Source organism: Bombus terrestris, unplaced genomic scaffold, assembly GCF_910591885.1.
Source record: "Bombus terrestris unplaced genomic scaffold, iyBomTerr1.2, whole genome shotgun sequence".
Classification (NCBI taxonomy): domain Eukaryota; kingdom Metazoa; phylum Arthropoda; class Insecta; order Hymenoptera; family Apidae; genus Bombus; species Bombus terrestris.
In genome coordinates, this window is record NW_025963586.1 from 6,351 (window position 1) to 29,504 (window position 23,154).

At 37.9% G+C, this 23,154-nt stretch overlaps 2 protein-coding genes and 1 long non-coding RNA gene across 7 annotated transcripts; 1 reads left to right on the top strand and 2 right to left on the bottom strand.

Annotated features, from left to right (window-relative positions):
- Nucleotides 1-2,895: 2,895 nt before the first annotated feature.
- LOC125387123 lies at nucleotides 2,896-4,736 on the bottom strand. The gene is made up of 3 exons (XR_007227675.1): nucleotides 4,607-4,736; nucleotides 3,121-3,456; nucleotides 2,896-3,026 (listed from the first exon to the last, which is right to left on the bottom strand). It is a non-coding gene; the product is annotated as an uncharacterized LOC125387123 (long non-coding RNA).
- A 284-nt stretch (nucleotides 4,737-5,020) lies between these two features.
- Nucleotides 5,021-8,150, top strand: LOC125387122 (PRKCA-binding protein). Of its 5 annotated transcripts, XM_048414273.1 has the most exons (8): nucleotides 5,021-5,281; nucleotides 5,464-5,510; nucleotides 5,624-5,767; nucleotides 5,896-5,952; nucleotides 6,512-6,830; nucleotides 6,901-7,096; nucleotides 7,276-7,644; nucleotides 7,735-8,150. In XM_048414273.1, exons 2-8 carry the CDS (start codon nucleotides 5,473-5,475, stop codon nucleotides 7,971-7,973), a joined length of 1,362 nt encoding a protein of 453 aa, XP_048270230.1. In that variant the 5' UTR covers nucleotides 5,021-5,281; nucleotides 5,464-5,472; the 3' UTR covers nucleotides 7,974-8,150. The 5 variants fall into 5 exon arrangements, with proteins under 5 accessions (XP_048270230.1, XP_048270228.1, XP_048270229.1 ...); XM_048414271.1 differs by having other exon boundaries at nucleotides 5,022-5,281; nucleotides 7,276-8,150; XM_048414272.1 differs by lacking the exon at nucleotides 5,896-5,952 and having other exon boundaries at nucleotides 5,023-5,281; nucleotides 7,276-8,150.
- A 12,526-nt stretch (nucleotides 8,151-20,676) lies between these two features.
- LOC100642546 (jerky protein homolog-like) lies at nucleotides 20,677-22,899 on the bottom strand. The gene is made up of 2 exons (XM_012318448.3): nucleotides 22,572-22,899; nucleotides 20,677-22,478 (listed from the first exon to the last, which is right to left on the bottom strand). Exons 1-2 carry the CDS (start codon nucleotides 22,828-22,830, stop codon nucleotides 21,391-21,393), a joined length of 1,347 nt encoding a protein of 448 aa, XP_012173838.2. The 5' UTR covers nucleotides 22,831-22,899; the 3' UTR covers nucleotides 20,677-21,390.
- Nucleotides 22,900-23,154: the final 255 nt, after the last annotated feature.

A 23,154-nucleotide genomic window follows, 5' to 3' on the forward strand; every position in this document is an offset into this window, starting at 1 on the left:
CTCTGAAGCTTATTCTTATTCGTGTTTTGTGAACTGGGACACTATTCTGTGTGTAACGTCAATTTACATCAGAGACCAGGCTACATATCGCGGACAAGATGGCACCCGGATGTCTGTAATAATCTTAAGTACCCACCATGGGTCTTGGAATTTTTATGGTTAAAGTCTTTCAGACCAAGCGAGGATCTTCTAAATTACTTTTACGATTATTATGTTTACTACGGATTAACACGGAAAGTTAGCCTTCCTCACATCTGGTATATTCCGTTAGCAACTATCTCCCGAGGGCAGCTAAAAATCCTTCCTGGTCCACCAACCGTCTTATTATCCAATCGGAGACGGTGTCTACTGCCCTCACTTCCTTAACCAAAATTATCATCAACAAAACCGATAGTTCCGTGTCCTTAGATACACCCACTCCTAGCTTTCCTCAGACACAGTATCGTCAGTAAGAGGCACTTATTCTATGCTCTTGGAATAGTCAACTTATCCTTACCAGTCTCTACTCTTATAACAGTCGCGTACTTAATATTGTAACTTAGTGTATATTCCGTTGTGACCGTTGAATTCGCAATAAAGTTCAACTAAAAGTAATAGTTGTGTTACGACTCAGCTACCTTATTTTATCCAACCCTCAAGTTACGTGACATGTGAATGGTCACTATGGATTTTCGGATTGTTTTGATTTCCTTGAACTGCCTGGGCATAGGAGATTGAAGGAGTAGAGAATTTTTTAGGACTGAGTACTTGGTTGGTTATCTCTTTGACTCTGGGTTTAGGATACTTATTTTTGTACAAGGTTTTGTAGGCTGAGCAACCTTTATAGTTCGCAGGATGCTCTCCTTGACAGAGGATGCACTTCACAGGAGTTTCTGAAGATTTAGTACACTGATCTGTAAAGTGAAGACCTGCACATTTAACGCAGCGGTAATTAATTCGAGCTAGTTAATTCAAATTGAAATAACTAGTCGAGAGGCCATGATTTGGATTAAAGATTAGAAGTGTCGGATTTTCCACAAGTTTAGAAAACATTTGGTTTATTTCTGTTTTAATTCACTTTCGACGGAGGGTCGTCACTGATTGTATTGTAAACTTCACTAAGCACTAGACACGTCTACACGCTTCGTCAGTCGTCGGCAGAATGTCACCGAACTTTACTGATTTTCCATCTTTAGAACAGTCAACATCTCTTGATCGGATTTCCACCCTTAAATCAGTCACTTACTTAACTTATACATACGCACCAGCGTAACTATCTTCTCTACAAAGTTGCTGGATTAAGCTATAATTTATAACTTGTTATCTCAGTGCCATACTTAATTTAACTACCTCTATTATCCTAACCGAAATAGGGGATCGATAATTTCGTGGTGTCGATTGTCTAATCGTAACGGGAATTTACGACGATCGCGTCTCTCCGCGAGTGGTCAAAACATATCGTATCTGATTATGTTATTTATTGTTCTTACTTTGTGTCCGACTTTTGCTAATTCCTCACATATATTTTTTGTGTTTGTTCTTGGGTGTAGTCCTCTAATTACTATTTTGTAGCTTTTTTCTGTTTGAACTGGTATGTATGATACCCAGCGTTTTTCTCCTTCAATTCCTCACTTTTCTAAAGATTTCTGGAGTTTTTGTTTGTACCTTTACTTGTTCTAGTTTTAATTGCTTTATACTGAAATTTTCCTTTCTAGCAGTGTTGTTCAATAATTCGATTAGGAAATCTATTATTTGGGTATCGATGTAAATCGGTGGTGGTTTAACGATAAGAGTTGTAGCCTTTCCTTTTGGGTCCGTATCTATCTCTCCTATTAGTAAACCGAATGAATTTCGGAGTGAGATGTCTTGTAGCCATTGTTAATTCATGTTCGTTGTATATATAACAATCGCGGGGTCGCGGTGCGCCGACTATACAAGGGCGTCGTTCGGTCCCAAGTGATGTACGAGGCCCCAATATGGGCAGACGATCTGATGGCGAGTCGTCGCAGTATCCTGCTCCTCAGGAGGCTGCACAGGGTAACCGCTATCAGAATCATTAGGGGATATCGAACGGTGTCACACGCGTCGGCGACCGTTCCGGCCCCCCTCACCCCGTGGGAACTTCGGGCACTGGCGCTGATACACCCATATGAGAGTATGGAACCCGGGAGAGAACTCGACCGAGCAGGCGGCTCCAGACGACCTAGGAACCGCTGAGGAAGACGCGTGGGACCACCGACGATTCCAGCTGATCAACGAGGGAGGCGAATATGGAGGCGCGGAGGCGGTCCTCACAAACTGGGAGACATGGAGAAGCCACGGCGGAGAAGCTAGACTCATATGTGTTAGCCACTGATGTTTTAAGGTAAAGCAATATGTTCGACCGTTCGCGAAAAGACGAAGCACGTCAACGGGAATCATAAATTCCCGTTACAACTATATAATCGACACCACGAAATGATCGATCCCCTATTTCATTTAGGATAATAGGGATGGTTGAATTGATTATAACACTAGATTAACAGGTTACAATATACACCTTATTCCAACAACTTTGTAGATATAGACAGTTATGCACGATGCGTATAGATATAAGTTAAATAGGTGATTGATCTAAGAGTGAAAACCCGATCAAGAGATGTTGACTATTCTAAAGATGGAAAATCAATCTGGAGATGACTGATCTGACGATGGTAAACCAGTGAAGTTCGATGACGATACTGTCGTAGAGGAAAACTCTTGCTGGGTGTTGGTCGCCCCACCACTGGTTGCTTGCGGGTGGAAATCCCGGGAAAAATGGAAAAACCCATCTTTCTCTACTTTTTACCTGATGAAACAATAACCATAAGGAACGTTTCGACTTGAATATATTTTATAACGATTAAGGGCCCTAACTGTAAAATACAAATGCTTAGTTTCATTACAGTTCCATAGGATTATTGCGGTCCGACTAATTATATTTGCACAGCTAGTGGCCGCCTCGGCCGAAAGATGGATCCCGGGTTACGCACAAAGTGACCGGACACCATGCGAGTGACATATCATATCTAAAATGTATTTTGCTGGAGTAGCAAATATTGGACAAAACTGTTGCAATTTGTAACAGATAATGGCGTAAATGTAAAAGGAGCTGTACTGAACCTAGGTTACTTGCATTCGGCTGTGCATCGTGGGGTCCCACAGGAATCAGTTTTAGGGTCGCTCTTCTGGGATCTGACCTACGGCACGATACTCCGGAAGCCGATGCCCTCGGACACGGCGCTGACGTATTATGCCGATGACACGGGGCGTGGTCGCCACAATTAGAGGGTTGAAGCTAGAGTTGGGACTGTGTCCGCTGAGAAGGGTTGTAACCCTGTGGATCTGCACCAGAGACTGTCACGGGACACCTTAAGCCAGGTATAACCTACAGTTGGAGGAGGCGGAAGTCGAGATGAGAATCCAGGTGAAGTATCTGGGCCTCACCATTAGACAGACCTATGGTGTATAGTAAAAAATACTGTTGAAATATTCGAGGGCATACACAAGTAAAGAACTTTTTGTGTGTTAACGGTGGGTACACGATTTATGCCATACCGGACAAGCGAAGCGATTTTTTAAAAAGCTATTTTCTATCCGTGGCTTTCATTAGTTTAGCATGTATGTATTTTTCCGTTCAAATTTTATTACCAGTCTTAATAGCATCCACGAAGGTACTGAGAACAATAGTCAACACCCCATGGTGTGTTAGAAACGAGGATATACGCAAAGACTTGAAAATACAAACGGTCAAAGAAGAAATTGGCAGGTACGCAAAAAAAAATACAAGGAAAGAATGGCAACACATCCAAACCAACTGGCTGCTGAAGCGAGCAAAACTCTCATAGAAAGAAGACTAAAAAGAAAACACCCCACTGATCTCACTAAAGAAATAAAATAGTCGAACTCGAAGATGGTATCTACATGTTATTTAACAATTAAGCTAGAAAAATTTACCGAATTTCCAGCTGGACAAATTGTAAAGTACAAATTAAATAATAATAAAAAAAAAGAAGAAAAAACATGCGCTTGTATTAAAAATGTATAAATGGTTGAATTTGAGGAACTGCTCGATTTCTACCACTAATCTGCTACAACAGGTTCTGTTATATTTCTGCTGACAATCTACTAACATAATCGAATATAATAGATCCTGTATCAAGTCTGCAGACTTTTCGTACATAAAAGCTGGTAACAGGTTTTCAACAGAATCTGCTAAAACAGATTTGGCTATCTGAATACTTATTCGCGTCGCGTCATATACAACTCATGGAACAGACGAACAAAAGAAGTAACATAAGGGACGTGGCGTCATGTGATATCAAGAATTCATTAAAATAACCCTCAATAATATATGCGAAACGACGTACATACTTGTTAAAATGTTAAAATGTTAAAAGTGACGCATGTAGGCTGGAAGTTTTGTACTAAAAATTATATTTTCCTAACTACTTATTGAAATACATAGATTTTTAGAGAATTAATAAAATTTGCATGCAAAATATAGTAAGGAAAACACATACATTTATTTATCAGTGCAAACATTTTTGAAAGTGGAATTTATTGTTACGTCGATCGAGGGTAGTATTATGTATTGTATCACCTGTACCTCACATAACATGCTCGATTCTCGACGCTTGCTAGGGAAAACCATCTGAAAATTGAGTCGCTTCGGTGCTTCTTTTTGTATATGAGTGTTGAGATCTATTTACGTGATCGTAAATGGTCATTCCCAAAAGGGGAACCTTGTAACTGGGATCAAGATCATATAATCGGGTCTCGTGATTCACATACCGAAACACCGAGCAGAGACACTCTGTTCATTTCTATCTCTAAAGAACTAGAACTTCATTGTCTTCCATGTTGATTTCTCACGACTCAATTTTCGGACAGTTTTCTCTAGCAAGTGTCGAGATCTGTTTATATGATCTTGCTTATAATTACTAGAAAATTTATCAGTACCAATAAAATCACGCGTAAAGTAACCAGCAGTAAAATGTACTTACTTTTATGTTTATGTTTTCAATAAATGTTTCTAAAGTAATTATTTACAAAAGAAAAATTTCGTAAAGGGTTATATATCTATAAAAAAGTATCAGTTATGAAAATTAATTTAATTTGTTTTCAATTATTTGAATCTGTATGCACATCTCTACATATATGTACATGATAACGATGCAACACACAGTAACAAAGAATCGATTATATTTATTCCTTGGAACTGGGAAGTAAAGTTTATATGTGTCATATTGACTTGTTTCTTTAATATAAGCAGTTCATAAAGGTATTAGGATTAGTATTTGTCTTTAATGTTACGCGTTTATTCTGTTACAGTTTATCACAAATTACATTAAAAATACATGGATTTTAATGTATATTACTAAAATATTTTATTTAATTATAACTAACATTACATCTAAAAAATTAAAGCGTTGAACACTAACTTAATCTTTATTAACATTGCAGATTGCAAGTATGGATTATGATGATTTCTTCTTCGAAGAAGATAAGATGTTGGTTTCATACAATTGATTATTTACTTATTGATATGTGTTACATTTCAATTTAAATATGCTTTCTTTTTCTTGTAAAATGCATGTTTGTATGCCACGGTACGGTGGGATAGTCTAGTGGATCAAACAGTACTATCTACAAATAATGTAACTTTAACAAATATTGTCGATGAATCTAAAGAAAGTTTTGTTCCATTAACCACCGTGCCATCAGCTAATGCACAATTGCATCAATTTACTACAATGGAAAATCGCATGTATGCATTTTTATGTTCCACTATTTTGTCTTTCATTTAAATTTCTTTTACTAACATTTTCTATAATACATTTAAGAGATATCACAAACTGTATGTTTTCTGTTTCTTTTAATCATTATGGAACGTAGACCAGATGTAGAACTGGTCAATCAAGATCAGTCTCTTCATCATCTACCCAATAATACGTAAGTTTTGATAATAATGTGTTTAATGCTAAAGTTATATTTTAATATATTAATTGGTACTTAATTTGTTTATAGTGTTTCATAAAAATTAATAACATAATTCAGTATTTTTTAGTTTAATATTTCTAAACATTTAATTATTATCAGAACATTCAGGTAAGGATTTTTTTTTACCAGTTATTCGATACAGATTTGTATTTAAATTGTTTTATTCTTCTTTATTTATATATTAAGCTTTATTTTATGAAATGTCATACCTCTAAGCTTTTAAAATTATTTTGTATCTATTTATGCACATTATTAGCTGTTAAAAAATATTATAAACAATAATATAATAGATAGTTTTATGTTAATGTACAGCATACTTTATATTTATATGCATTTATATTAGAAGTATTATTAATTTATTATTATTGTTGTTATTATAATAAATATGTTTATAACTTATTTCATGCTAAGAATATGAGTATGGAAGCAAATTGTATCAAATAAGTATTATACCATTAATTTATGTGAAACAATATATTAATGTATTCTTTTGTTTTATTAATTTATACAGGGGTATGACCATAACTTCTGGCAATATTGTAATACAAAAAGATAGCAGTAATCTTATTGGCATAAGTATTGGAGGTGGAGCACCATTATGCCCCTGCTTGTATATTGTACAAATTTTTGACTATTCACCTGCAGCTATAGATGGTACTTTACAATCAGGAGATGAACTTGTAGCAGTAAATGGAGTATCAGTTAAAGGAAAGACAAAAGTAGAAGTTGCAAAAATGATACAATCTTGTGATTCTGAAGTCAGTATTAATTATAATAAATTACATGCTGATCCTAAACAAGGTCGTACTCTTGATATAGCTTTGAAAAAGGTATTTATTGTCTAAACTTATATATTTATTATAAATAATTACATTATTTTAAACCTTAAATTAATTTTAGGTAAAACATAGATTAATTGAAGGAATGGGAAGTGCAACAGCAGATGCACTTGGATTATCACGTGCCATTCTTTGTAACGACGCACTTGTACAACGATTAATGGCATTGCAGCGCACAGAAAATTTGTATAGAGGTTTAGTTTCCCATGCTAATGCTACTTTACATAGCTTTTTTGATTTAATACAAATATACAAAGGTATTGTTATACATTTTTAAATAAATTATCAAATTCCAAAAATCACTTTTAAATTTAACTGTGTCAAAAATTATTCAATTTTGAGATTATATATATATATTTATAATTATATATATATATTTATAATTTTATATATATATATATATATATTTTAAGTATCATTACATTGCATATTTTAGTATTTGGTGATGCCTTTGCTGCAATAGGAGTAAGAGAACCACAACCACGAGCTAGTGAAGCTTTCAGACAATTTGGTGAACAACATAGACAAATGGAAAAATATGGAATAACAATTTTAAAAAATTTGAAACCTATATTAAATGATTTAGGCACATATCTTCACAAAGCTATTCCAGATACTCGATTAACCATAAGCAAATATGCTGATGCAAAATTTGAATATCTTTCTTATTGCTTGAAAATAAAAGAAATGGATGATGAGGAACAAAGTTATGCATCAATACAAGAACCTTTTTATCGAGTGGAAACAGGCAATTATGAATATCGTCTAATCTTAAGATGTCGACAAGAAGCTCGTGCGAAATTTGGTAAACTTAGATCAGATGTACTTGTAAAACTCGAATTGTTAGACAATAAACATGTTCAAGATGTCGTATGGCAATTGCAAAAATTTGCAGCTGGTTTAGCAAAATATTATGCTAATACACGGGACTTATTATCCTCTGCAATGTTATTTCCTGTTGAAGTTGATTTATCACATTCTGCATTCCAATATAAATCTACCGGTCCTCAAGTAATAACTGATGGAGAGGATGTAGATGAATTTGAACCTGAAGAAAAAGCAAATATAAATGAAGATTTACTTATAGATACACAAAACTTTCCACTAATAACATCAGAATCTAACAATATGTAGCAATGTGCTTCTTGTTTGCAAAGAATTTTAGGAACTATTACGACCTTTTATTAATATTTAAATATGAATGATATATATACAGTGAGCCTTTTCTAGTGTAACATACTTTTACTATCTTTAATGAAATTCTGTTCTAGTTTCATTCTTTTTCATAATACAAAAAAATGAAACCAAAGATTATTATTTAAAAAGAACCATATAATTCTAACAAATCTGTATAAAACAAATATATATATGTCGGGTTGACGTTATGATTAGGATTAGGTGTTCGATAAGTTTTTCTTGAAATTAGCTATCGGTGCGGTATAACAAAGGTACAGTTTATTAACACAAGTAGGGGTATTACAGCATCGGTAGTTACTCACAGTATTTAGATACTCGCGGTACTAATGACAGTGGTCTCAGGTTCGATAACGAATCCGCGGTCAACGGGATGCCGAACTTTACCCTTCTTTAGCGTCGAAGTTATACTCAATGTTAATGCAAGGAGCAATCACTACGTATAAGAATGACGGTTTAATCGTTGATGAGGTCGTACAAGAGAGTGTCTCTCCATCACGGTGACGCTATTAAGGAAAACTATAATGGGTGTGTCTATGGGCACGAGATCATCGAATTCGATGTTGATTTCCATGTTGGTGGTTAGAGAAGGATGCTAGCCGCCCTTGAGGGAAAGTTGCTAGCGGGAAGCGTCGTTCGTGAGAAAAATAGATTTGCCCTATCTTCCCGTAGTTTGGATAAAGACTATTTGTCTATTTGAAGGACTTTATATAACTGAAACTTAAGATTTGTAACGGGTCCTCGGCCAGCTAAACATATACTGTGAAGATGCGTTGACATCTGGCAATCATCTTACCCGAAGGACAAAGTCTGTGTGTGGCGAGCCACGGGACAGAAATCGTTGAAATGTTTACTGTCGTGCACCGTCCCAACTATTTCTTTTAAGGAGAGCTATAGAGTTACTTCATGCCTTTGTTAGACAAAGCGTTCATCCCTTGACCGCGGCTACGTTCGGCGACTAGTTGTCGCCTCGAGCACAAGCTCACTATCACAAATCTCGAACAAATACAATTGAATTGAGTGATGACAATTTGTTTAATTACGGCTATGATAGAATCTAGATTATAATGTTAAGGGATTTTTCCAAGATTCCAAAGGGAAGGCTTCGGTATCCTTTCATCTCCGACATATATATAAATACCCGAAATATCATGTTTTCTATAATACTTGATACTTGAATATGTATATATATTACATATATATTTTTTCTTTTTTTTTCTTTTGCTATTTTAAAAATATTTAAATATATTAATATATATATATTTAAATATATTAAATATATATATTATATACATATAAATATTTATTAAAATTGTCTTCATACATAAGTATTCATTGTAAGGTATAAAAATGTATTTGTTACATTCTAAATTCTTATAATAAATGTATATTCTATGTCAAATGAATATTATTTTTGTAAAAATTATAAATATTTTAAAAATATTAAACATTTATTATTTAAGTATGATCAAATTAAATTATTCAAACATTTACTGAAATAGTTTAACATGAAAAAAATGTTCTATAACAATACTTATGCAATAGTATAAAAATTACAATATATATATGTCGGGTTGGCGTTAAGATTAGAGTTAGGGTTAAGGGCGTGAAACGAATCCCTATTGGCGCTAGACGTGATCATTATGCAATAGAGGAGATATTTACTAGTGCAAATATGACTATGATGGAATTGGACAAGTAATCGCGATAATTAGATACTCGAGAAGCTAATGACAATGATCCTAGGCTCACTAACGAATCCGCGGTCAATGGGATGACGAGCTCTACTTTTCTTCAGCGTCTAAGTTGTACTCAATGTTAATGCATGGGACAATTACTACGTATCTGAGAGTTACTTGAATCGTCTTAGAGATCGTACGGGAGAGTGGTTCTCCATCACGGTAACGCTTTTTTTTTTTTTTTTATTTATTAGAATATTTACAATCAATTCTCGTTGAGAATTTTCAGTAACTTAGTTTGGCGTGATACAATGACATGGATTATAATAGTTTTATATTGTTGGTTCTAGTAGAAACTAAGGATTTAATCTAGAGGGTATTTTCTTTTTAGTCTGCGGATCTGGTCCGTCGTGTCCAGTAGTTGAGTGACTAGTGGGTTGTGGTGGTTGTTGACTCTTGTGTTATATCTGCTTCTGGACTTGTGTATTTCGTCTTTGACTGTAGGTATCTTGAGGTCTCGGTGTATTGTTTCGTTGGTAACATACCAGGGTGCATTTAATAGGGATCTTAGCGTTTTCGATTGGAAGCGTTGGAGTATATCAATGTTGGAGTTACTTGCTGTTCCCCATAGTTGGATTCCGTAGGTCCAGACAGGTTTTATTACGGCCTTGTAGAGGGTTATTTTGTTCTGTATGTTTAGTTTGGAGCGTCGGCCCGTGAGCCAATAGAATTTTCTTAGTTTTTCCTTTAGTTGCTTTGTTTTTTCCGAGATATGTTTTTTCCAGGTTAGCCTCCTGTCCAGGGTCATGCCCAGGTATCTTACGGAGTCCCTGCTTGGGATTATTGTGTTGTTAATGGTGACCTGGGGGCAGGTTTGTTTTCGGAGCGTGAAGGTTACATGGGAGGATTTTTTTTCGTTTATTTTAAAGCCCCATTTTTGGAACCACTTTTCCATGGAGTCGAGACTTCGCTGGAGAGTGGATGAGGCAATTGCCGGGTCTGCGTGGGTAGCTAATAGTGCTGTGTCGTCGGCAAATGTTGCTATTGTTACCTCGTTTGATATGGGTAAGTCGGCAGTGTAGATGGAGAATAGTAGGGGTCCGAGGACACTACCTTGCGGTATGCCGGATTCTATTGGGAATGTTGCGGAAGTGGCGCCTAGACATTTAACTATGAATTGTCTGTTGGTTAGGTAGGATTTTAAGATGGAGTAGTATGGGTGGGGTAGGATTTTTTTTAAGCTTGTAAAGTAGCCCTTCATGCCATACTTTATCGAATGCCTGTTGGATGTCTAGGAATACGGCTGAGCAGTATTTTTTCTTTTCAAGGGTTTGGCTGATCATGTGGGTTATGCGGTGGATTTGCTCTACTGTTGAGTGTTGTTTTCGGAAGCCGAATTGGTGATCTGGGAGAGTTTTCAATTCTTCTAGGAGTGGAAGGAGACGGTTCGTGAGCATCCTCTCGAATAGTTTAGACAGGGTAGGTAAGAGACTGATTGGGCGATAGGAGCTGGCTTCATATATTGGTTTACCGGGTTTGGGGATGAGGGTGATTAGTGAGATTTTCCACGCCTTAGGAAAGTGTTCAAGGCGGAGGATGGCGTTAAAGATTGATGCGATGAGTGCAATCCCTTTTATGGGGAGTTCCTTGATTGCTTTATTTCCTATTAGGTCGTGACCTGCTGCTTTCTTGGGGTTTAGGCGACTGATTGCTTCTATGATCTCTGCAGAAGTGAAGGGTTGGATAGGAGGGGACATTTGGAAGGGAGTGTGCAGGTATTCGGTGACGTCCGCTGCGGCTATGGAGGAATGGGGTTGGAATACTTCAGTCAAGTGTTTGGCAAATAGGTTGGCTTTTTCTATAGGGCTACGCGCCCATCCACCCTGCGGGCGGCGGATTGGAGGTATTATTTGTGGGGGGCGCGTGAGTTTCCTGGAGGCTTTCCATAGTGAGTAGTTTGAGTCGGCTGTGGGGGACAGGCTGGCGAGATATTTGTGAAAACGGTCATTATTGTAGTTCTTTATGGTTTTGGATAGTTTTCTAGTTGCGTTGTTTAGTTTGCGTTTGTCCTCCGGTGTTCTATGGGTCTGCCATATCCTTCTTAGTCTACGTTTTTCTGCTATTTTTTTAAATATGTACTGGGGGTATTCGTGATTGCTGATGGACGTTATTGCCGGTGTGGAGAGGCGGATAGCGTTTATTATGCTCGTGTTTAGGTATTCCGTGGCTGCTTCGATTTCTTCATTGGTTTTTAGTGAGGTTGAGGCTGAAGTTGTGTGGGTAAAGACTTCTCTAAAGAGCTGCCAGTTGGTGTGTTGGTTATGAATGGAGCCATTAGGTGTATTCTCGATGATAGTTGAACTGACTGTTACTATCACGGGGGAATGATCAGAGGAGAGATCAGCCGAGGAATTGATTTGGACGTGTCTTGGCGAGATATTTTTAGTTATGAAGAAATCAAGGAGATCGGGTATTTTGTTTGTGTCGGTGGGCCAGTGTGTGGGTTCGTATGTGGTAAGGTAGTTGAGGTTGTTGGATATTATGCTGTTGAGGAGGTTTTTGCCTCTTACTGTAACCAGTCTGCTACCCCATTGGGTGTGTTTAGCGTTGTAGTCTCCTCCGGCTATGCATCTGTTGCCCAGGGTGTCCAGGAAGTGGTCGAAGTCTTCTTTGGCGATGGAGTGTCTGGGAGGGCAGTATACAGCTGAGGTGGTGATTGTACCATGATAGTCTTCTATTGCTACGTTTGTTGCTTGGAGGTAGTCTTTCTGGAATGGTGGAAGTTCGTAGTGCTTGATGTTTGCTTTGATTATGATTCCGGTGCCGCCGTGGGCCTTTCCGCTGGGGTGTTGAGTGTGGTACAAAGTTGTAGCCGTGTATTTTGAGGTAGTTTTTGTCGGTGAAGTGGGTTTCGGATATGAGCATCATGTCTATTTGCTGTTGTTTTAAGAATAGTTCTAGTTCAAATTTGTGCTGAGCTAGACCGTTGGCGTTCCACAGAGCTATTCGCATTGGTTTTATTTTGCTTCTGTGCGTATGAATTTGTCCATGAAGAGTGTGAGAAGTGACAGCAAGTTGTTAATTTGCTCAGATTGCTTCTCGATAAGTTTTTCGAGTCTAGTGAAGTTGTCTGTGTTTTGTGGGGTGGGAGCACTATTTTCTGTGTGTTCTCTGTGGGTTTTCGAGTTACGTTTCCTTGTGTTGCCTGCGCATAGGATACTGATGGTGAGGTGAGTTTTTGGGGTCTTGGTTCCTGTATGGTAATCTCCTTGTTTCTTTGTTTTGGATACTTAATATTATGTAGCGTTTTATAGGCTGAGCATCCTTTGTAGTTCGCAGGATGCTCTCCTTGACAGTGGATGCATTTCGCGGGGGTTTCAGGGTATTTAGTGCATTGGTCAGTGGGGTGACTACCTGCACATTTTACGCACCGGAAGTTATGATTGCAGTATTTCTGCGTGTGGCCGTACTTTTGGCACCTTTTGCATTGTACTATTTCTTTCTTTACATGAGGTGGCTCGAATTGAGCTATGGAGTTCATCAGCCGGTTGACGTTGTAGATTTCTTTGTTATTTCCTTTTTGTTTTAAATCTACGAAAAATAGCGATAGGGGATTTTTTGTGACTCTTTGTCTAATGTTGCTGATGTTGGTTACCTCGTGGCCATGTGTTTGAAGTTCGAACTTTAGTTCGTCTAGGTCGACTGAGCGGTGGATATTGCGTAGCACCACTCGAAATGGTCTTTCTTGCTTGAGTTCGTATGTGTGTAAGTTGGCATTCAGGTTTTTTAACAACTTCGTTAATTTCCTATATGCGTCAGGGTTGGCCGGCAGGACTTTTACGCTGTTGTTGCTGATTTTCAATTTATATTCGTCCTTGCCGATTTCTTTTTGGATTGTCGTTGTTATTGATTGGATGTCAATGACATCATCGATAAAGATTGGCGGTGGAGGGGGGGTTTTTTGTGTAGGTTGTGTATTTACCTCTGTGGTTGTATCCATAGCGACTCCCGCCTCCAGTATCGCGAACCTGTTGTTGGTGGTCACTTGGCTGGCTGGTGGGTTGGTTTGCCATTTGCTCACATTGGTCCTGCTAGCTTCGAATTTGCGTTTTTTCGTTTGAGGGTCGTTTGCAAAATGGGGTGTATTGTCCCTTTGCCACGGGAGAGGAAGAGCAGCGTTGTTGTAACTACGCTCCGTAGCTCCCGTTAGGGATGATTGGGCCATCGTCGATCTAGTTAATTCAATGTGAAATAACTAGTCGAGAGTCTGTGATTCCGACCAGAGCTTAGTGGCGTTGGATTTTTCACTTTTTCACTAGTACGTTTACGAACTCTTGGCTTGGTTTGTTGGACTCGGTTTCGACAGATGGGCGTCACGTGTTGTTTTGTGAACTTCGCAGGGCACTGGACACACGTCTGCACGCTTCGGCACTCACCAGCAAACTGAGTCTCCAGTATTGAGAACCTGTTGTAGGTGGTCACTTGGCTAGCTGGTAGTTTAGTTTGGCTCTTGTTCACATTGGTCTTGATTGCTTCCAGCTTGCGTTTTTTTCGTGTGCTGGTCGTTTGCAAAGAGAGATGTGTTGCCCCTTTGCCACGGGGGAGGAAGAACGGCGGTGTTATAACTTAGCTCCGGAGAGCCTGTTTGAGATGTTAGGACCATCATCGAGCTAGTTAATTCAATATGAAAGAACTAGTCGAGAGGCTGTGTGAACACTTAGCTAGGTTTGTTAGATTCGCTCTCGACAGATGGGCGTCACGTGTAGTTTTGTGTACTTCACAGGGCACTGGACACACGTCTGCACGCTTCGGCACTCACCAGCAAAACTGCCAGAGAGTATGAATCGGGAAGTTGAGAGCCGAGTATGATAATAAGACGTACGACGATATTGTGATCAGTTCGTTGTATTCAGTATTGCTTGTTAAACTAAAACATTATTACTTGCCTTTCCTCTAAGACCCATTAAGTTACCACATATATTAAATATTTCTAATTTATCATGTAATATTCTGATGTAATAATCTGATAAAGGAGTCTGAGTAAGTATAATTAAATTTCTGCAAATATGGATCTGGTTCTCAAATACAGATTTATCAACCAATATTTCGCCATTAATACTTTTACAAATTTAGAAAAGTAAATAGAATTGTTACCTTCTGGTAACCTAGCCCTACCCTACTTATTGAACATAATTGTAAATACTTTTAACTGACACGGTTAATTTGGACGAATAATTTCGACCCGATACACTGAAGAAGAAAATTGTGTTCAAAAACATATATGGGAGATCTAGAGTGATATAGTATGATGTAGGTGTCACGTAAAATAAAAAGAAATTTAAAATCTTCGTTTATACAGACACTGTATAAGACACTTATAAGACACTTCTGAGCTCTAGCCGTGACCGTTCGAGACTGAGGCTCTTACAATATTTTTACTTTCGGTGACATCTGTTCCTTCTTTGTTTGTCATCCCTCATTATCCCCACTACCCTGTAGGCGTACGTGACTGTTGCTACGCTTCTAGAACATTTGGTGGAAGGACCGTTAGGTCATAAATGAATCCTCAGGTACTCCGGCAATATACATTGTCGCCAAGGTCGCCATGTGTTTCCCTCATCGGTCCATCGGGTACGAAGTATGCCGATCGGGACACCATCCTGCCCGCGGTGTGTGTGCGTGTCCTGGTCTCTGACGTGATTTACGTTACATACCTCCCTCCTTAGATTGATTTTGGTCATCCAAAATCTTAGTGTTTCTTCAGGATTGTTTTATGGAGGCTAATTGGCTAAAAGTGTGTTTTCTTCTTTGTCTTAATCAACAAAACAAAACAAAAACAAAGTGCATAACAGCTACTTATGGAGAAGGTGAAGATCGTCCTGGAAAATAAGGTTTAATACGATTACCATGTATATTCCTAATCGAGTCATTCACCATTATTTCGTAATAAGGGGTTTTTACTTTTTCAATGGTGTATGGCCCTAGCCATTCAGTATCTAACTTGTGTTCTTTATGATCATTATGAACTAATATTAAATCTCCTTCTCTAAAAATGGGTTGAGGTTTAATAATTTTTTTTCTTTGATCTCTTTGGTATCTTTGTTTACTCTTCATTAGAGTTTCTCTGGCTTTAAGTAGCTTGGCATCCCATTCTCGTTTCCTGAAGCTAACCTCATCAGCGTATGTTCTTTGGGGATTTTGGGATATGGTAGAGGGAAGATTGGCCTTGTGTCCAAATGTTAGTTCGAAAGAGAATGAACGAACGAATAATTAGTTCGAACGAAAAATTCTTTTTCCGTCGTGGTATAATTTCGTTCAGGGGGGTTTAATGTCCTTGAAATGAAGCAACAAGGGTGTCCGTCTTGTGAAAGGATGGCTCCTAGTCCTTCATTACTGGCGCCCGTTGTTAACGTAAATGTTTTCGTATAGTCGGGATATTTTAGTACTGGCGCTTGGCATAGTCTTTCTTTTAATGTATCGAAGCTAAGTTGTGTTTTGTCAGTCCAGTGGAATTGTATGTCTTTCTTAGTTAGTTCTGTTAACGGTTTGGCAATTTTCGAGAAATTCCTAATAAATTTCCTATAGTATCCGGCTAGCCCAAGGAACGATTTTACATCCGTAAGATTTTTGGGTAGTTTGAAGTTCTTTACTGCTTCTATCTTTTCAGGGTTAGGTTTTACTCCGTTTGCTGTCACTAAGTGTCCTAAATATTCCAATTCGGGTTTTAAGAATTCACATTTATCCGGTTGTACTTTTAGACCTACCTCCCTGAGTCTTTGGAGTATAATGGCTAAGTTTTTATTATGTTCCTCTATCGATTGCCCGAATATAATGATATCATCGAGATAGACGAAACAATGATTATTAATTAAACCTCTTAACGCGGTGTCCATCATTCCTTGAAAGGTAGCGGGTGCGTTCTTGAGCCCGAATGGCATCCTGTTATAGTGGAAGTGCCCTTGTGGTGTGCTAAATGCAATGTACTTCCTCGAATTCTCATCCATGGGTATTTGATGGAATCCCGAGGATAAGTCTAAAGCGGAGAAATATTTTGCGTTCCCTAGTTGCGATAGTATATCGTCAATGTCGGGTAATGGATATGCGTCTTGGTCCGTTAATTCGTTTAACTTCCGAAAGTCAATCACTATTCGCCACTTTTGTTTCCCCGACGCGTCGATTTTCTTTGGGACGACCCAGACGGGAGAGTTATAGGGAGAGTCGGAGGGTTCTATAATCTTTTTGTCTAACATTTCCGTCATTTGTTTGTTTATTTCGATTTTATGGTGTTCGGGAGGACGGTAGGATTTTACGTTGATGATTTTATCTTCTTTCAATGTAATGGAATGTTTAGCAAGAGATGTACACGGTAATGTTTCGCTGTCTAAATTAAATACATCCATGTAATAGAGAAGAATCTTTTCTATAGGTTCTCTGAGAGGTTTTTCTATGTGCGATAGTCGAATCGAAGATTTGAATTTTTGGATTTGATCTATGGTATTTGTATTTTCGATAATGTTAGAAACTTGAATTGAGGACTTACCACCATTGATAAAGCACACTGGCGTTGGCTTCCCTTCGAGGTATACAAGTTTTTGAATGGTTTCTCCTGGTGCAAGGGTTGGTTCTTGTTGCAGCAGAAGGGTGTTGTTATCTAATTTCAATGTTTCGTTGGAGAGTTCGAATCGATATTGATTCAAACCGGGTAAGCCTAATACGCCATCTTCTATAATTGGGAAATCGTCATCTATTAAAGATAAGTCTATCTTTTTGTCGAACAAATTCAATTTGACTTTGGAATTAGATTCGTATTCGGAATGTCCCATGGAGAATTTCTTTGTGCCTGGTATTGTTGTCTTTCCTGGGTAGCATCTTTGTTTAAGCAAGTTGATTCCTGCCCCGGAGTCAACGAGAAATCGCAATCCTGGTCGTCCCGGTAATTGTAGTAGTATTGTGGGTAATCTTCCTGAGGTAGCATTGTTAATTCCGATTGTTCTTGAACGTGGTTTATTCCTGGAGGGGCTTTTCTTTGAGGCGGTATTCGAAAATTTTGGCATTGATTGGGAAGGTGTCCCAATCGATTGCATTTGGGGCATTTTCGCTTGCGTCCTTTCGCTTAATGGTCTGTTCTCAAACTTCGTAAAATTGTTCGTTCTTGGTTGAATGTTTTGTGTGAGTGGAGTTTTATTATTCGTGTTACCTGTAATAGCGAGGTGATTGTCTACTGGATGAGACGCCTGGTTACGATAAAATGGCGGGGCGGTTGTTTGTCGTGTCATCTGTCTGCGAGAGCTGTGCTCGCGAAAGTATCTTTCCATATTCATTGCTTTCCTTTCTGCTTCGATGAGGTTTGGGGGGAGATTAGCCATTAGCGCCTGCCCTATTTCTGGACGAAGGCCTCTTACATAGTCGGTCACAGAGTCCATGTATAGTTGCTCGTTCATCACCCGTCGAGTTAGTTCGTCTCTATACTCGTTGGTAATGCTGTGTTGGAGTTTGTTAAAAACGCTTCGAAATCTGATGTTATAGTTTTGCACGCTTTCGGTTAATCCTTGCCTCATTCCTCTTAATTCGTCCTGCTGTTCTCTTACTGATACTTGCGCAGCTACATTACGTCTCAATGCTTCGTACAGAGATTCGAATTCGGTAATACGAATATTGCAGATTGCCATTGCGGCTTTTCCTACAATTTTCTCTATTTTAATCATTTTTAGTAATAGTGTTGGTTCGCTACACATTATTCTTACTTCTTGTATTTCATGAATAAAATCCTCCACGCCTATATCATCCTCTCCGTTTAATATCGGAATGCATTTTAATGCACTCTCAGCTTTTAGCTCTGGTTGCGTATTTTGTTCAAGAAAAGTCCTTTCCCAAAATGGTTGAGGTGGTGTTTGATGTAATGGCCGAGGTTCTCGAAGGACCGATTGATCTTTAGCGGTGTGGTTTACTTCGTCTACGGTTATTAGGGAACTGGCCTCCGACACATTTTTCCGACACATTTGTTTCTTCATTGCATCAAGCAAAGCTTGAACTGTTGGGTCTATTCCGCTGTTAATTAAAGCGGCGCTAACAGTTTCGGTTTTGTCTTCTCGTGGCGTTGCTATTGTTATACTAATTGTGCTGTCTGTTCTCGTTCTGTATTTGGCAAAAGAATCCAGGGCTTGCTCACCTTGATCGTTTACCCCGTAGGAAAGGTTCCGTTGCGGTGTTCCTTTGTCGAAACGTCGAAAGTGTCTGCTCTGTTACAGTGGTCCACTGATCCTCAATCTTCAAAGTTGACCGTAGCCCGAAATGCGTAATTTCGTTTTCTTGAAGTTGATGGATCCTGGCACGGATCGCCAAAATATCACGTAAAACAAAAAGAAATTTAAAAGAAAGAAGAAAACTTTATTTCTTCTTCGTTTATACACTTATAAGACACTTCTGAGCTCTAGTCGTGACCGTTCGAGACTGAGGCTCTTACAATATTTTTACTTTCGGTGACATCTGTTCCTTCTTTGTTTGTCATCCCTCATTATCCCCACTACCCTGTAGGCGTACGTGACCGTTGCTACGCTTCTAGAACATTTGGTGGAAGGACCGTTAGGCCATAAATGAATCCTCAGGTACTCCGGCAATATACATTGTTACCAAGGTCGCCATGTGTTTCCCTCATCGGTCCATCGGGTACGAAGTATGCCGATCGGGACACCATCCTGCCCGCGGTGTATGTGTGTGTCCTGGTCTCTGACGTGATTATATATATATATATACGTTACATAGGCAGGATACAGACAGATATAGGTGTTGAGATCTGAAGAAGGTTATATACATTTTTCAAAATAAAATTACATTTTTCGATGCATTGATCGATGTAATTCCTTATAAAGAAATATTAGCCCTACTACTTTCTTTTAAGCAGATATAAATATTTTAGAGACTTATGTTAACAAGTACCTGTACCAACATTTACGTTTAATGATGTAGCTCAACGCTACTGCTTCTTTAATAGCGTATATTCAGTAATTCGTAAATCTTCGAAATAATAATTATTAGTTTGCTTTGACTTTTCCTTTCTTTAACGTAGTTCAAAGTCATATACATCGGCGAGGTTGTCACGACCGGCATACTTCAAATCCGATGGACCTGATGATGGAGATAGAGATGTGGCGGCCTTGACGATGTAACCCCAAACTCTTTTGCCCTGACGTCACCTTAGACGACCACTTCTAAACATTCTCCAGACAGCCGATACTTGAACATTACACATGGCGACCTTGGCGACAATGTATATTGCCGGAGTACCTGAGGGTTCATCTATGTCCTAACGGTCTTTCCACCGAATGTTCTAGAAGCGTAGCAACAGTCACGTACGCCTACACGGTAGTGGGGATAATGAAGGATGAAAAACAAAAGAAGAAACAGATGTCACCGAAAGTAAGAAAATATTGTAAGAGCCTCAGTCTCGAACGGGCACGGCTAGAGTTCAGAAGTGTATAAACGAGGAAAAAAATAGAGTTTTCTTCTCTCCTTTAAATTTCTTTCTCATCTTACGTGACAACGACAATGTATATCGCCGAAGTGCCTAATGAGTCATCTGTATCCTAACGGTCCTTCCACTGAATGTTCTAGAAGCGTGAAAATGGTCACGTACGCCTACAGGGTAGTGGGGATATTGAGGGATGACAAACAAAGAAGAAACAGATGCTACCGAAAGTTAAATTGTAAGAGCTTCAGTAAGTCACGGCTGGAGCTCAGAACAAAATCGCAGTCAGTGTAAATTCAGAATACAAGAAATAAATTCTCTTGTTTTTTTGTTACCTTAATTTTTTCTTTTCGTTCGAGCCCCTTTTTTTATTTTACGTGACAAGGTCACCAATCTCAATAATTATATTTAATTAATTAATTACAATTACAGTTTCTTTTTCATTTAATAGGACAACTTCTAAAGAACGTGAGAGAGAAGAGAGAAAAAAAGAAGCCCATTTGTGTATATGTATTTATTTTTATACTATATAACTATATGAATATAAATTTAATTTCGATTCAAGTTTCGCACATATTATTCGCGTATCAACCGGCTTTGGTAGGTACTCGCACTGATAAATATCCGCTGAAATACAGAATGGGATACATAAATCGGGACACCTAAATAACAACGTTATTAATATTATGAAAAGAACTACGTAGGGAAAGGTTATGCTATTTGGTAGATAATGTTTTTCCTAGAAGACCTTTTTTAAATATGATTTTAAGGTCATCATCATTTATTTGTGCGACAATATATTTGTTTAATACATTCGCCGATCCATCTCTATATTCCCAATAAACATTTAATTTAACAGTTACTTTAACTCTAATTTGCCAAATTCAAAGTATAAAGTTCAAAGAGAACGTAAATACAAGAATACCATTGCACGTCTTTCCTTGTCTTCCATATATAACAGAATCTTGATTACCGGAACTAATAAGGATAAATGTGTTTGAATTATAGAACAACAGCTTTTCCTGTACTTCAAACCAAATGGTACAAGCATACAATTGAACGCTACATAAAACTATACGGGTTCCACAATTTCTTATCGCTAAATCATATTATATTTCTTAATATACATTTTAATACACATGTTTTAATAGAAGCAATTCCACCGAGTTACTTTCATTTTGTGTTTCAAACCATGTTAGCTCTTTCTTGAAAGCTACGCATGAGAAGGTCCAACTTCATCGCCGCTAATATCTCTATTCACCTGACCCAGAATATGGTTTTCTAATTTTTGAAGAACTTCTTCGTCACACACCTTCATGTCTGTATCATATTTGCTTTCAATACGAAACCAGTTAATCACATCTTTTTCTTCGCACTCTTCGCATCCAGGTAATTTATGCAGCAATTGAACTGCTCTACGTATGTCAGCATCAAAACTTTTTGTGCATTTCATACTCTGTATATGTTTAGGCATCAAAAGTTCCTCCCACGCGTATGTCAGTGTTGCATTGTCGACACTTAACCAAGCATCATGTACAATGCGGCAGCAATCCCACATGTCTAAATCTTTATAGAGGTTTATCACATTTTGCTTCGCAATCCCCTCAGAAGATATTGGCCTTATTGCTTCCAAAAATTCTATTCGGTACTTTCGCTTGAAACATGTGATTATTCCACGATTCATTGGTTGTCTGAGTGGTGATGCGTAAAATGGAGGAATCTTAATTGTAACGAATTTATCTATATGATTAAGTTCCTTGACATTGTAATCCAACATACCATTACCTAGTAACAAGAAATATTCCTCCTCGCTGTTGTTCTCTCGTTGTCTTTCTTTAATTGATTCTAAGAAAATTTCATCGTACCATTGTTTGAGAATGGTACTGTTCATGCAAGCATTTGTGTTTGATTTGTAGATAGTTGAGAAGTGTTGTGTAGTGTAAGAGTATACATTATAAATATCCGGATCGCTACCGATTATTACTATTGGCAACTTGTGACATCCGGTAGCATTTGCACAAATAAGTGCAGTAACGTGATCTTCGCACATTTTTAGGCTTTCTACCGACTCCTCACTGTTGAAAAAAGAAGTTTTTTCTGGTAATACTTTCCACATCATTGTTGTATAAACGACATTGTAAACGTTCTTCAATGCGCAGTTACTGCGTTGCATCATAGAGTTAATACAAGCTGCATAAACTTCCCAGAAAGAGATTTCATCTGCAGTTGACACATTTATCTTGATATTCGTAAGAGTAATATTGTAACGTTTTTTAAACTTTTTCAACCAAGAGGAACTGGCTGTAAAAGAAGAATGTCCGTTTAATTTTTTATTAATTTCTAGAGCTTTTGTCTGTATGTCTGCTGGTGTCACTTGTACGTTTCTTTCCTTACATCGTAAGTACCAGTAGAGAACAACTCTATCTACATCCGCTGTATGTCTTCTTAAACGTTTTGGAAATCGCCCAAACTCCTCGCAGGTCTCGAATTGTCTTTTAATCCTTTCACTCATTGTAATTATACGATAAACTTTGGCTTGTGAAATACCGTACTTTGCCATTATGGGTTCTAGATCTTTATTTCTTTCTCCCATCATAAGGGTTTCGTTTCTTTCGGCAACTGTCAAATTTATCCGATCTCGTTTTGACGCCATTATTGTTTGGAACGTTTCGGATGTAAATACCGTACTGAAATGTTGAGACGAGATTTTATTTCGACGGTTGTTGTCGTCGACAATTTTGATAAGGGGAAATAAATACTATGTGTATTAAACATGTATATACGTATATACGTATATACGTATAAATGTATATGAAATACACTATAGAGAATTATAGAATATTCTGATGATAGAACGTTCGAATTATGTATGTACGCAATATATAATCAAGGTTGCACTGTGTATCAAAATAACAAATAAAATTCGACCGAGAGGTGACATTAAGCAGGCAGCACGAAAATAAGAATTTAGTATGAG